Source organism: Cervus canadensis, chromosome 33 (assembly GCF_019320065.1).
Source record: "Cervus canadensis isolate Bull #8, Minnesota chromosome 33, ASM1932006v1, whole genome shotgun sequence".
Classification (NCBI taxonomy): Eukaryota; Metazoa; Chordata; class Mammalia; order Artiodactyla; family Cervidae; genus Cervus; species Cervus canadensis.
Genome location: NC_057418.1, coordinates 15,402,346 through 15,417,407, shown reverse-complemented (window position 1 = coordinate 15,417,407; position 15,062 = coordinate 15,402,346). Strand labels below are relative to the sequence as shown.

Genomic DNA, 15,062 nt, shown 5'->3' with positions numbered 1-15,062 from the left:
ATAGTGAGTGGATGTGTGAAACCAGTCAGGGACCAGGAGAGGGGAGAATGAACCCCGTGGTATAAATGAAAGGCATGAACACGTATGCTTTTCTTGCTGGTCCCACCACCTCCTATTACCGAGAACCGTTGTTCAGTGATATCATGAGCTCACAGAGTGGGCAGTTGGAAGAGGTAAGGGAGAAAGCATCAGAGGAGATTTCTGTGGATGCCCTCATTATGGGTTAAGATAACAACAGTAGCAATCACGGATGAAATACGGGCAGTGGGGCTTAATGCACATCCATAGAAGAGGATCGGCCCTGCCTCTCTTCACCAACATGATAGATCTTGATATATTTTTCAACTCGTGTAAAATTAAAAAAAAAAAAAGAAAGAAGCAGGCACCTAGCATACCTAGCACAGACAGAGGAAGGATACCTCTGGAGTTTGGCTGCTTTCCATGTGTTTTTTGTTTCCTGGGCTCCATTCGTGGCCATTCTCTCTTTGCTCTGGATTTCCGTCACTGTCCTTCACAGCCAAGGAAGCACTACCAGCTATCAGCTCTGCCGTCTTCTCACGGCCCTAGTGGTCCTCTTCCCCTCTCTCATCATCTTTTCACCATCCTGAATTAGATGCTTAGATTCACATTTTTGAGCTTTAGGAAAACTCCCTGCTGCATTCTACTCTCCAGCCCCTAGGACCCTCTGTTTACAAGCCTGCCACCAGCATAGTCTTCAGGGTGCAATTACTGTAGAAACATGTATAGCAATCAAGACATAACTTAGCTGTTGAGCTAATAAATTAGCCAGCTAAGAAAAAGAAGGGCATTTCCACAGGTTTTTGTGTCTTAGTGGTACCAAGTAGCAAGGAGGGCTCTTCTTAAGTTCATGCTATTGCAAGATAAATAGAGTGAGAAATCCCTTTCATACCACATCTGGGGTGGAAAATGCCTTTTCTGGTATTTGTTGTTCAGTCACTAAGTTGTGTCTGACTCTTTGTGATCCCATGGATTGCAGCACCCCAGGCTTCCCTGTTCTTCACGATCTCCAGAGTTTGCTCAGACTCATGTCTGTTGAGTTGATGATGCCATCTCATCTTCTGTCATCCCCTTCTCCTCCTGCCCTCAGCCATTCCCAGCATCAGGGTCTTTTCCAATGAGTCAGCTCTTTGCATCAGGTGGCCAAAGGATTGGAGCTTCGGCTTCAGCATCAGTTCTTCCAGTGAATATTCAGGGTTGATTTCATTGACTGCTTTATCTCCTTGCAGTCCAAGGGACTCTCAAGAGTCTTCTCAGGCATCACAGTTCAAAAGCATCTGTTCTTTTGGCGCTCAGCCTTCTTTATAGTTCACCTCTCACATCTGTACATGACTATTTGAGGAACCATAGATTTGACTAGATGAACCTTTGTTGGCAAAGTGATGTCTCTGCTTTTTAATAATCTGTCTAGGTTTATCATAGCTTTTCTTCCAAGGAGCAAGCGTCTTTTAATTTCATGACTTCAGTCACCGTCTGCAGTGATTTTGGAGCCCATGAAAATAAAGTCTGTCACTGTTTCCATTTTTTCCCCATCTATTTGCCATGAGGTGATGGGACTGGATGCCATGACCTTACTTTTATGAATGTTGAGTATTAAGCCAGCTTTTTCACTCTCCTCTTTCACCTTCATCAAGAGGCTCTTTAGTTCCTCTTCACTTTTTGTCATTAAGGTGGTGTCATGTGCATATCTGAGGCTGGTGTTATTTCTCCTGGCAGTCTTGATTCCAGCCTGTGATTCATCTAGCCTGGCATTTCACATGATTTACTCTGTATATTAAATAAGCAGGGTGATAATTGTAGCCTTGACATACTCCTTTCCCAGTTTAAACAAGTCCATTGTTCCATGTCCGGTTTTAACTGTTGCTTCTTAATCTGCATACAGATTTCTCAGAAGGCAGGTAAAGTCGTCTGGTACTCCCATCTCTTGAAGAATTTTCCACAGTTTGTTGTCATCCACACAATCAAGGCTTTAGCATAGTCAATGAAGCAGAAGTAGATGTTTTTCTGGAATTCCCTTGTTTTTTCTATGATCCAACGGATGTTGGCAATTTGATCTCTGGTTAGACCCAATGGTGCTGTGGAGTGTGTGAGCTGAGGCTCCCCCATTCTAATTTGCCTAGTGGGTCAAGACTGTGATATATGGGAGATATTGGAGTATACCCAGTCATCTGTAGGCATAAAAAATAATGCTTTGGTGCCAACACAGTACTGTTATTAAAAAATAATAGCAACTCACAGTCACTTTGGGCAAAGGAAGCAAAGAAGTGGACTTAAAGACTTCATCTAATTTTTGGATCTCTGCCCAGAAAGTTGTTGGGGAAAAGAGATTGATTTTATTAGTGATTAAATTTGTATTTTTTTTTCATACCAGTTCACCTGGATATTTAATGAAATTGTTGGACTTTACCATTTATGAAGCCCAAGTGTTGAGCTTTTGCTCTATTACCCAGTTTAATTCTCTGTAGACAGTTCTTAACATGCTACTTTGCTGATGTGATAGGAAAGAATAGCCCTTGGAATCCTTCCTAAAGCAGGGACGCTTGGTCTCAGACACTTCCCATTTGATGCTTTAGCACTCTGTTTTTGAGGGGCAGCAGAGAATTTTCGTCTTTCCATGATGTATGGACAAGATTCTCATTGTGAAAAAGAATCAATGATCCTTTAAGGAGAACTTCTGCTGACTGTTGTAGGAGATGAGTGCTTCCCTCTGTGAAGAATCTATACTGTTGTTCTTCAATCACTAAGTTGTGTCCAGCTCTCTGCGACCCCATGGATTGCAGCATGCCAGGTTTCCCTGTCCTTCACCATCTCCCAGAGCTTGCTCAAACTCGCATGTTCATTGAGCAGATGATGCTATTCGGCCATCTCATGTATGAACATATTAAATTGGAATAACCCTAAAGATTAATTATTTTTGGTGGAAATTCTGTTAGCAATACCTGTGGTTTCACATTGACCAAGCGCTCACAGGGTAGTAACTGGCATTGAAAGGACCTCATAGCCAAGCATGGCACACTCATTATCTGGTTCAGCCTGTAGTGGTAGGTTCCAGGGAGCAAGTTTGGAGGAGATGATATGCAGTCACTGAGATTCTAGAACCCTGCTATTTCTGCTCTAATGTCCTCTGGTTAGTTTTAATTTTAAGATAGATGATAGGTAGGTAGGTAGGTAGGTAGATGGATGGATAGATAAAGAGAAAAGGAAAGAAGGAAGGAAATAAAGAGAGGGAAGAAAGGAGGGAGGGAGGAAGGACAGAAGGAAGGAAGAGGAAGAGAGAAAAGAGTCTTTTATTCACTCATTCAGTAAATTTTTTTTGAGGGTTTAATCATATGTGGCTCAGTGATGATGATGGAAAAATTGTATGGTTTCTGGCCTCATCCTTTTAAAACAAGAATTGTTCCTTTTCCGTTTTTAAGGTTTTGGTAGATAAATAGCAAGGAGACAAAGAAAGTGTGTCCTGGTCCGCAGTGCAGAGCGTCCGTGAACACTGTCTAGCACAAGGGTCATGACTCGGTTCCATCCTTTGCTCTCTGTGTGGTCTTGAGCAAGTCACTTAACCTCTTGGCCAGTTTTTTTCATCTGTTTGTGGCAGCCAGGGAGGTGGGCCAAGTAGACTTCTGTCCTTGAAAGAACTTACCATTCAGCTGTAAGGAATGCAGTGAGCTAACAGCCTCCTGATGTTTGAACCTTCAGGATAGACCTCTGTTTTCAAGCCAAGGCCACATTCTCCCCTGTGCCCTCTATCGGTGGCTGAGCCTGGATCAGTTCCAGCTGACCCCCTGCTTCCTCTCCCTGTCACCGTCACATACCTTACATCCCGCTCCCCCGGCACCAACCCCAGCCAGAACTCCTGTATCTCTACCTCCTTCTCATCCTTTGCTTCCAGAGGACCTACAGACACTGTTGAAAAGATGAGTTGGGCTAAATATCTGGTACATAGGATACAGATAGATATACACACACATATGCATACACTTCACACAACCCGCACAGGCATTCATTATTCATATTTCTGTGTCAAGATTTTTAAGTAAGGTGGGAGTTTATTCATATTAAAATGGTAAGGCTCAAATTGTAAAACAAGTTAAGGTTGCAAATGGAGTAAAAATTAAGAGTAGAAAAATCTTTTGGAGAGTTATTTGGAGGGTGAAGAAGGGGTGAGTCTGAGGACAAAGAATATGTGAAAGGCTTGGCAGTATTTGAAGCTATGGAAGTGGTTACGTGATAGGAATTGTACACTCGCTTCTGTGGTTGTAATCATTTAATGTCTGGTCAGTAAAAGTCTGAATATAACACTTGTATTCTTAACACAAAATGCTATTGGCTTTTGAACAGATTGAATACATCCTATTTTTAGAGGACACTTCATCACTCGCTTTGTTGGACTTGAGTCAGAGATCTTATGAAATAGGACAGCTCTGTCTTTGGCTGCCTCACAAACCCCCATTCTGATTAGGTATATACCGTGGACATCACAGAATAGCAACCAAAGGCAAGATGGAAAAAGAGCCAAGCTATGTTTTATTTCAGACTTTACATCTGTGATCATTGTGATCCAAAGAAGATTCATTAGGTTACATTCACAGGTGGTTATTGTAGGCATTATGATCTTCCACCTTACGTAGTGTTGGATGAAGTAAACATGCCTTTTTTATACCAGAGCAAATAAATACAAGTGGGATTTTTTGGTCGCATTTAATGATTTCTTTCTCATACCATAGAATTCTCCCCTTACGTAGCTTATGAGGTCCTTAGCTTATGAAGATTGATGTTTTCATGATTTCTCCTGCACTTTTAGCACAAGTCATTTGTTTTTGGCTTGAATAAGGTGAAGCCTAGAACAGGGTAAGGGCCAAGAATGGTACAGAGTAGCAGAAACGGTGGATAATTTATCATTCCTAACCTGGTCTCACAATCTAATTAGAACTGGATGAATCACTTATGGTATAGAGCATAACTTGCATTTTAGACCTGAAACATTCTTGAAACGATGGCACAGTGGTAAAGAATCTGCCTGCAATGCAGGAGACACAGGTTCAATCCCTGGGTTGGGAAGATCCTCTGGAGAAGGAAATGGCAACCCACTCTAGTGTTCTTGCCTGGAGAATCCCATGGACAGAGGAGCCTAGCGGGCTACAGTCCATGGGGTCGCAAAGAGTCAGACATGACTGAGTGACTGACCATGCATGCATTAAAAGGATGAATCTCGGTTAATTGAAGCTTCGCCATCTCATTTAAACCCGATAATCTCACAGCTAGGTTAGGTTTTGCTATAGAAACAATTCTACAAAATGGGTTCTCCGTTTTCAGGACTGGGACCATGAAATCTGGAATTCTGGCCCCAAACTTTAAACGTCCTAATTTATTAATTGCCAGGAAGCTATTTAAGTGGAAATAATAACATAGACAGAAAAATTAAAATATAGTCATTTCTGGTTCCCAGCCACAAAGTCGAATACGAATTATAACTATTTTAAATACTTAGCATTAACTACTTTGATGCACAGTTTCCGTACAAAATCTGACCTTGAATTACAGTTTGATGGAAATGCTGGTGCTAATCTTCTGCCTCGATGCCTCCTGAGCAGAAATCTATTTCTTTAGAGCAATGTCTTACACATTGGAGGGACCAGTTTGTGTATCACCACCATTTTGTCATCTGTTCTGTAGAAGACTAAAAAAGAAAAAAAAAAAGGAGAGCTAATTTTCAAGCTTGTCACTCCATTTATATTCATCAACACTTAAGAAAAATATTAAAAATCTGCCCAGTATATAAACAGATGGTAATCGTTTAACTTTCTTTTGGATTTAAAAACTTGTTATTAGTGTTTTTTGGCTCAGTATAGTTTTTCTGGTAATTATCCATTATTTTCTTTTCATTCTGTCTTACAAAAAAAAGAGCTGGACAGCCCCTGTACCTAGTGGAAAACACACTGCAGGTTTTATCACATTCCTGTTTAACAACAAAAGCAACTTTTCACAGACCTACCTGCTTCATTCAAGAATCCTAAAAGACTGCAGAGCAAACCTCTTTTGTCTTGAGAAATGAAAGAGTGACAGAGAGATTAGGGAGTCTTCATGTGTTTTGAAGGAATGAGTGAGTGAGTGAATGAATGAATGAATGAATGAATCAGCTTGACCTAAACGTGAAGCACAGTAGGTCCTAAGTGTTGTCTCTCTGTGTCCCCGATGCAGAATTTAAGAAGAGGATTACCTCAGGTTCCTTACTTCAGTCTCTATGGAGACCAAGAAGGTGCTTATGAACATCCAGGCCCCAGCCTTTTCCCTGAGGGTCCCACTGACTATGTCTTCAGCCACCTTCCACTCCACTCTCAGCAGCAAGTGCGAGCTCCTATCCCCATGGTGCCAGTCGGTGGGATCCAAATGGTTCACTCCATCCCGCCGGCCCTTGCCGGTGTCCACCCCCCACCCACATTGCCTCTGCCAATGGAGGGCTCCGAGGAGAAGCGGGGCGCCTCGGGGGACTCCTTCGCCAAGGATCCCCACGCAGGTTCGAAGCCGCCTGGGAAGCGGTCGCCTCACGCTCCCCAGTCATCTGGTCCACCTAGCACGCCCTCCTCTCCGCGGCTGCTGATGAAACAGAGCACTTCAGAAGACAGCCTGAATGCCACCGAGCGGGAACAGGAGGAAAACATCCAGACTTGCACAAAAGCCATCGCCTCCCTCCGGATTGCCACAGAAGAGGCCGCTCTGCTGGGGGCAGATCAGTCAGCTCGGGGGCAGGCGCCTCATCAGAAACCCTTGGAAAGTGCACAGGCTAGCATTAGACACTTTAGTGGGCCTGAGCCAGGCCAGCCCTGTACCTCAGCCACCCACCCTGACTTGCATGATGGCGAAAAGGACAATTTTGGTACATCCCAGACTGCGTTCGCTCACTCCACGTTTTACAGCAAGAGTTGTCTGGATGACCAACAGTCGGGCTTTCAAGACAGCAAGGAATTACCTTCAAGCACAGAGGAAGGCAAGGAAGCGGCTTCAGAAAAGAGTCAACTACATTGATCTAAGATGCATGGAGACTTTCATTTCCACATTTTCCCATTTGTTTTTGTTTTCGTTTTTCTAGAAATAGAGGTAATCAAGTTTATAGCATGCCTGTCCTAAGTTACTGGTAGTTTGCTATTATATATACTTTTGTTATATCAGAAGAATTAGGTAAATTAACAAGTCATCATGAGCCTGACCAAAACAAAATTTGAAATTAACCTATTGGGTCTGGTACTTTTAAAATTGTACAGATGTTTGTGCCTTTTCTTTACTTTGCTTATATTCTTATAAGCATTTTTTAGCAGTAATTTGTACATATTTTAGAATTTGTGTATCTGCTTTGTAATAAATGTAATTTCTTTCCTTTTTTGGACACTTGGATCTAAATGATGTAAAGCAAAACAGCATCAATATATATGTGAGGTTGCACTAAAACATATTTTTATATGATTAAAACTGAACAGCTTTTATGTACAGCTCTGATTCTGTAATACTAATATTTATTTACTTTGTTTCATAAATTGTACATTTTTTCTTAATGTTGTGGATTGCTTTTCTATGTGAAGCATGGGGTTTACTGTTGCGTAACTAGAACAAAAAAAATGTATATTGTAAACAAGATATTTAAACTAGAGTATCTTATTCTGCACTTATGCATTAGTTAAAAAAAAAAAGATAAAGGATGTATCAGTCAGTTCTTAACTCTTGTAAATTTTTTTGTCTCTTGTTTGCTGGATTGACTATAACTTAAGTGCTGATTGTGATTTTAAACTGATAGTACCGTACAGCATTAAAGTAAACAATGTGCTATTGTGAGTTTTTTCAAAGCTTTATAAATCAGTTATAAATAATATTAAAAGTATTTGGTCTTATGTGAACATGTTGATCTATATACTCAACTAAAAATATGGGAAAACATTCCGCCCCATGTAAATATGTACAAGTGCATCACTGGTACAATTTTATGTAACTCAGTTGGACACTAGGTTGCCACAGGCCTATGCTAGGGTGTCTTTAAACATTAAAGTGACAAAGCACACAGGACTGTGTTGAGCTTGGTTATCGGCCGGCCCGGTGGCTTGGCAGGCGGTGCTGTGCGCTGCCCGTGGAGAAGACCTGGGCTTAGCAATCTCCTTGGTTCTTTGCTGCACGAGATGGTGACTGGAACTGAGGCCACTCCAGAGGGGTCGCGCTTGGACTGAGGTGGGTGTGGAAGCGGGGAAGGGCAGGGAGACCTGCTCCCCAGCCTTTTCTGTCAGCCAGTCTGCACGGTAACAGGGTTGACATCAGCTCTGGGGGAAGCCACTTGACCCTACTCCAGAAGGGAAGAGTGTCAGACCCCTGGCTATCTCAGGGGGAATGGAAAAGAGGCTTACCAGGGAAGGGAACTTGTGGGAGGATGCTGTCTTTTGTATATAACATTCAGAATGGGCTTTGGTTAGCGTTGACGATGGGCAGAGCCTTTGTTTGTAGGTTCCGAAGGGTGGAAGGAAGGGAAGGGGTACAACACATGGGCACACACACACACGTGTGTGCATGCACAGACACACACACACACACACAATCTGGGTTATCTTTGTGCTATATAGTGGATTATAATTCTGTGAAACCAAGTTTGTATATTGAATTACATTAAGGAGTGTTCTTTAAAAAGAGAAATAAATATACGATTACATGCTTGAGGTGTCTAGTTTTTATGTCTTGTTTGACATTTTGATTTCCCAATTTTGTTGCTGGAGAAATGTTGATGCTACCAACTTGCCATCTGTGCTTTTCATTCCTAGGCTCTGCCCGTTCCAGGCTGCGCAGAGTATGAATGCCTTGAACAAGTGAGAAGGCAGTCATCGGCTTCAGCGTGTCACCTGATTAGAACAGAGAGTGGTCAGCACAGTGTGCGTTCTAGAAATGGAGTCCTTAGAACCTGGACATGGGAATGGGTGTCTGAAAAGAGTCATGAAGAAATCAAATCATTATTTCCCCTCAGCTTCCCTCTCAGCATGCATGCATGTCTGAAATTCCACTACCCGGGAAACCTCCTGATTTTTGCTGAAATGACATAAAATATCCACAAATCGCAGTTCCTTTATTACAAAAGAGTACAATCTTTTAAATAATGGAAGTAGCTCATTAAAGGTCAAAATCTATCAGTATTTCCGTTCCAGAAATCTCAAATAGGCGGATTTACAACTTACCTATGATGTTTTATGAGCCAGGCTGTCTCTTTAAAACTGTGTTTTACAAAGGTGATTTAACGGCCACCATGACCAGCCTAGTATCCATCTCTCACGGAGAAGAATCCTTGAAACATTTAATTGCATAGGGTGATCTGTGTGTTTTACTCCTCACTGGTGTGTTGTGTGTGTGATCCCAGGTCAAATCAAATGCTCTATTTCTTCCTCTGATTCATTGCATGTATTCACTTGCTCATAAAACAGTTTTTGAATGCCTACCATGAACTGGGTGCTATAATGCACATTTAGGGTGGATAAGAGTATTCCTGCCATCAAGGAGACCAAATAAAGAAAAGAGATGATATGTGAGTAACTGTGTGCAGTATGGTATTAGTGCTAAAATAATGGTACATTTGATGTATTTTGCAATGGCAAAGGATCAACCACCCTGCTGAGCATGGAAGGCGGGATGGAGCAGGCTTCTTTGCAGAGGTGGTCCTGGAGCGTTACCAACCAGGGCTCTTGGCCTTCTTTTTTTTTTTTCATTTATTTTTATTAGTTGGAGGCTAATTACTTTACAATATTGTAGTGGTTTTTGTCATACATTGACTTGATTTAGCCATGGATTTACATGTATTCCCCATCCCAATCCCCCCTCCCACCTCCCAGGGCTCTTGGCCTTCTTAATGGATAGAAATTGCTGAGTTCAGACAAGAAATCCTGGCAAGGCTTCGTTGGGGGCGCCTGCTGCAGCGCAAGGAAGTAAGGTGAACCAACAGGTGCCTTTGCTTGCCCACTTGCTGAGGGGGAGCAAGCGGGTTCCTCGTACGAGGTGAGGGTAGGTGTGGGTCCAGGGGTCGGGCTGGAGTGGTGGCTAAGTTGGTTTGCCCACCCCTCCCGTGGTCATGTGCAGAGGGTGTGCCCAGTACTCTGCTTTGGCTCCCAACTCCCTGCTTTTGTCCCAGCTCTTCAGAAGTGGCCGTTGGGCTTCTTGGTCTTTTTGCACCTTGTTCTCCATAATTTGTCCCAACTGTCCGTGCAGTTATTTTTAGTCCTTTATAACGTCTTTGTATTTCGTTGCTTGAGGCGTTTGTTCAAGTGCAAGCACTGGAGCGAACCGTCCCAGGTCCCAGGTCTCATCCTATCTCAGAACAATTTATTGACTTATTCAATAGATAAACTTCATCATGGACACTGGGACACTGTTCTGTGTGCTAGGTGCACGGTACTACGCAAAACACAGCAGGTCCTTGCCTTCATGGAGTTTACATTCCAGTAGAGGTGGGGCATAAAATAAAGTGGAAAGTAGCATGTTAGATAATCATGATCATGCTGTGTAAGACTGAATGGAGAAGAAGCCAGGTGTAGCTGGCTGTCTGGGTCTATGACAGGGTGGATGTAGTTAAGCTGGAAAAGCAGGTCAAAACCCAAGATCCTAATCTAGCCCAAGGAGCTCAGATCTAGCCCTGTAAGCAATGAGGAGTGGAGCCAAGGGAAGATTGAAACAAGACAGTGGCATTGCCATTGTTAGTGTCTTTGTTATTATTTAGAAAAATATCAATGTGGCAGCAAGGAAAATAATCGAGTTGAGAGGGAGTGGGGGCAGGGAGACCAATTGGGACAATTATGAAGTCATGTTGTTTCCATGGAAATTGGGCAGCAACAATCCAAACAGACAATGGAAGTAGAAGGGACAGTTTTGCTTAATGAAGAGGAATTGATCATAACTAGTGACTGATTTGATGTCAGGGGGAGAGAGAGATGGAGGACCAAAAGATGACCAGAATTCTAACCAGGGCAGTGGAAAGAGGTGGTCTTGTTAACCAGGAAAAAGCCTGGATTTATAAGATATTTGGAGATGCAGGTAAGGAATTGAGCTTCCCACTACAGTTCATAAGGAATGTGGTCTCAAGAAAGGCCCACACTGGAGGCTGATTTGTCCCTTCTTGTCACTTAATGGTAGCTGAGCTCTGAACTGGATGAAATCCCTCAAGGTTTATGTGTTTGGAGAGCTAGAAAGAGGAAGTTTGAGGACTCTCATAGGAGAGAAGTTAAATTCGGGCATCAGGGCTTACTCTTCTTGTGGGACCCTATTTGTAAAGAGATGTGATCAGTTGCTCAGTCATGTCTGACTCTTTGTGACCCCATGAACTGTACCCCACCAGGCTCCTCTGTCCATGGGATTTTCCAGGCAAGAACACTGGAGTGTGTTCCCATTTCCTTCTCCAAGGTGTAAAGGGATGGACTGTAGTGTATTTCCCAATTCAACTCAAGCCCAGTCACACTGTCAGACCTGGTTATCAGAGAGTGTATACTGAGTCTCATAGCACAGCATAACATCTTCTCAAATTGTACTTGAGATGTGGCTGGTCCAAAGGGATAAGTGCTGTGAATATAAAGTACATGCCAGACTTTGAAGACATGGCAGAAGGAGGAGGCCAAATGTCTTTTACAGTTTTTAGTATGAGTAGCATCTTGACATGATTAGCATTTGGATATAGTAAGTTAAATAAATTGCTATTAAAATTGATGGCCCACATTTCCTTTTCTAAATGTTGGTCCAGAAAATTGAAAATTGCATATAAGTCTTATTGTGTTTCTGTTGGATGATGGTGAAGAGAAGAGAGATCTGAGGAGATAAAGAGAGGAGACTGAGCTTAGCTTGGAGGCTATTTCCATGGGAGATGATGGTAGCTTGAAATACTGTGGTAGTAGTCAGGATAGAGAAAAGCAGATAGATTTGAAATATGCAGAGGGACTAGAATTTACGGGAAGGGGGGTTTATTGGATATAGGCCTCTCAGAAAAGAGAAGAGTCACATATAATGCTCCATGGCTAGCTGGCTACTACTAGGTTAAACATGAAGCCTTTTCATTACAAGGTTAAATCCAGAGAGGAGCAAGTTTGGGGGAGTAATGGGCAGTTACTGAGTTTGGTGACCCTGGTCTGAGTTTGGGGTCCCTGTGGGGCATCCATAAGGAAAGATTCAAGGAGTGACTGGATATGTGGGTCTTCTAATACGGTATCAAAAATAGTAATAATACCACCAATCATTTATTTAAACCTATCATATGTTCAGGAATATCTCCTTTAATCCTCACATTTATTCATGGATACGCTAAATATGCCACCTTCCCCCTTTTTTTTTTTGAAGTTTCTCTATATCAGGGGTTCACAGTCCTATTAAACCCAGTGCCACCCTCCTTTCCTGATACATGTTTTATCGTGCCCCTTTTATATAACATAATTGGCCTTTACATAACATTTCAAATTTTTCAATATAATATTCTAGCTGTATGTGAAGGGAGAAATGACAGGAATGTAATCTCTAAGGTAATTTTATTTATTCATTAGATAAATGCTGTTTAACTATTCTGGTTAAAGGTTACAGTAGAAGATCTAGTGACATTGTTTGGTACCTGCACCTCTACACAGATCACCAGGAATATGGCAGCTGCCAATGCAGGCTCAGACCAGTGCATCATGTTGGGGAGCTCATGGACCACAAGTCTTAACTGCCCAAAGGATATGATGTTCTGAAATGGTGAACAAGTCTTGGAAAATTCCAAACCAAACCAAACCCACATTTTTCTTGATGGTAGCTGCCTTCCTAGAACAAGTCATAGTTCTCCTCTAACATTTGCTTTAAACTTTGTTCCAAAGCAATTGACATATTAAGGAACAATCTCAACATAGTACATTTGCTGATTATGCAGGACATTTTCAGCGAGAAACACTTGGCAGACCCAGAGAAGTGCTCTTCTTCTGAATGATTCTTGTTCAGGAGTACACACACACATACAAATTAACACACCAGACACAGACCAGTTACTTCATTTCACCACACCTGGACACGTAGTGAATGGGGCTGCGGCTTTCTATCCAGTTTCAGATAACCCTCCACCACTTCACAGTTACCCACAAATGTTGACTCCTCTGTTGCTCGCTTCCACTAGTGAACTTTAGGGTGTTTTTTTTTTCCCCCAGGACTTATTGTAGTTCTTGTATATTTCTTAACCATTTACCATGTACAAAACTATGCTACTACTTTTACCGGGATCCCATCTTTTTATTTATGTGTTGAATATAGTGTCCCTAACTGCATTTTCCTCATGAGCCCTGTGTTTTTTTTTATTGCATGATTTTGCATAGCATGATGATTTTTAGAAACACATCTTATAGCAGAAACGACTTATTAAAGATCTATTCCATCCCCAATTTGTCTTTAAAATAAAACAGATTCTAGATTCATATAAATCATAAATCTAAATAGATCTTTCACTTTCATGAATGACTGCTCTGGGAAAAAGAAAAAAATGACTATCTCCTCTGGAGGGACATTAGCAAGTTGTCCAGAACTGTCCTACACGCTGCTGGGACCCCAGCATCCCAGAAGCTGGTCTACTAAATGTCAGTGTTACACTGCAGTCAAGATACCCTGCAATTATAGCAGCAATGGACAAGTCTTCATATATTTCTGAAAGGCACTGGGTGTTTATGTGTGTGATACTGCCCCAATTAAGAACCTTTGGTCTGTTTGAAGCTGGGGGAAATAAATAGAAATTCATCAGAAATGTACTTATTTATTCTAAAATTCTCATCCTCAATTTCACAGAATCAAACATTTTGAGTTTTATATCTGAAATGATTTTTCAAAGCATTTGACAGTTTCTAGAAGTCTATTCCGATTATAGTTGCAGACACGTAAATTCACCCATAGTGTGTTAAGAAGATTACTACTATTTAAGTATGATGCCAGGAAATTCCCTGGTGATCCAGTGGATTGGACTCTGCAGTTTCACTGCCAAGGGCCCGGGGTTAGAGCCCTAGTCAGGGAACTAAGATTCCACAAGCTACCTGGTGAAGACAAAAAAAAAAAAAAATTATAGTCCTGAAAAAAGAAAAAAAGTTGTCAATAACTACTTTTTTTACTGCTTTGTGTTTGCTGTTACTAAAATGAGGAAGTTCAAATCCAAGTTAGACACATTATTGTCATCCATGCAGTCTCCCTGTTTCTATGTTTATTCAGTGTGATAACATAGATTTGTAAAATTTACCAATATGCAAACATTACTGTACATACATATCCTAAGGTCTTCAAATTGACCTCTACCTATAAACTCATAAAAGTAACAACATTTCTTTACTCTCTTCACAAACCAAGCTGAATGCTCAAAGCTGTTCCCAATACATCTGAGCATTTCTGCTGTTACCAGTTGAATTACATGCAGTTGAATTTAATCCCAAACCAGTTTATGCAAGTTTTATGGATTATTGAAGTTGCATAATTTAAATGTCCCATAAAACTATGAAGTATGAGTACAAAAAGGGAGAGTACTTACATCAATGACGACAAAGTTAAATGCTTTAGAAAGACTTAATAAAGATGAGTCACTAAAATTTGTCATTAACTTATGTGTGGTCGATACAACTATGAAAGAGTCAAAAAAGAAAATAAAAACTAAAAAATGATTCTGCCCTCCAACTGATTCTTGAATGTCTTTGAATTCTCATTCCCCTTTAAATGAAGTTGGAATTTTAGTTTATTATGGTTGGGTTGTACTTAAACTGCCTGATTAGATTTCCAACAACAGACTCATACTCAAAAGAAAGATGGTAAATTTTCATATGCTAAAAGATAAATGTATGAGCATTTTTAACTAAGTTAAAAGGAAATATTTAAAGGTATAATTATTAACTTTTATAATGCTTTGACTTTTTAAAATTAACCAATCAACTACTAGTTCTGGTTGCATTATATAAGACAACTTACTGTGTATTGCATTTCTAGAGTTTGGTGTAAGAGGACCAAACCACAAGAACCAATAATGGAGTATTCACAAATAGAGCAAATTATATAGATATAGA

At 41.1% G+C, this 15,062-nt stretch overlaps 1 protein-coding gene across 6 annotated transcripts in view; it reads left to right on the top strand.

Annotated features, from left to right (window-relative positions):
• Positions 1–8,703, top strand: part of HIVEP2 (HIVEP zinc finger 2) — a 206,158-nt gene extending 197,455 nt beyond the window's left edge. For all 6 annotated transcript variants that reach the window (XM_043457250.1, XM_043457246.1, XM_043457248.1 and 3 more), the window contains one exon: positions 6,214–8,703. In XM_043457250.1, coding sequence (XP_043313185.1) covers positions 6,214–7,038 — 825 coding nt within the window. In that variant the 3' untranslated portion in view covers positions 7,039–8,703. The remainder of the gene's footprint in view (positions 1–6,213) is intronic.
• Positions 8,704–15,062: the final 6,359 nt, after the last annotated feature.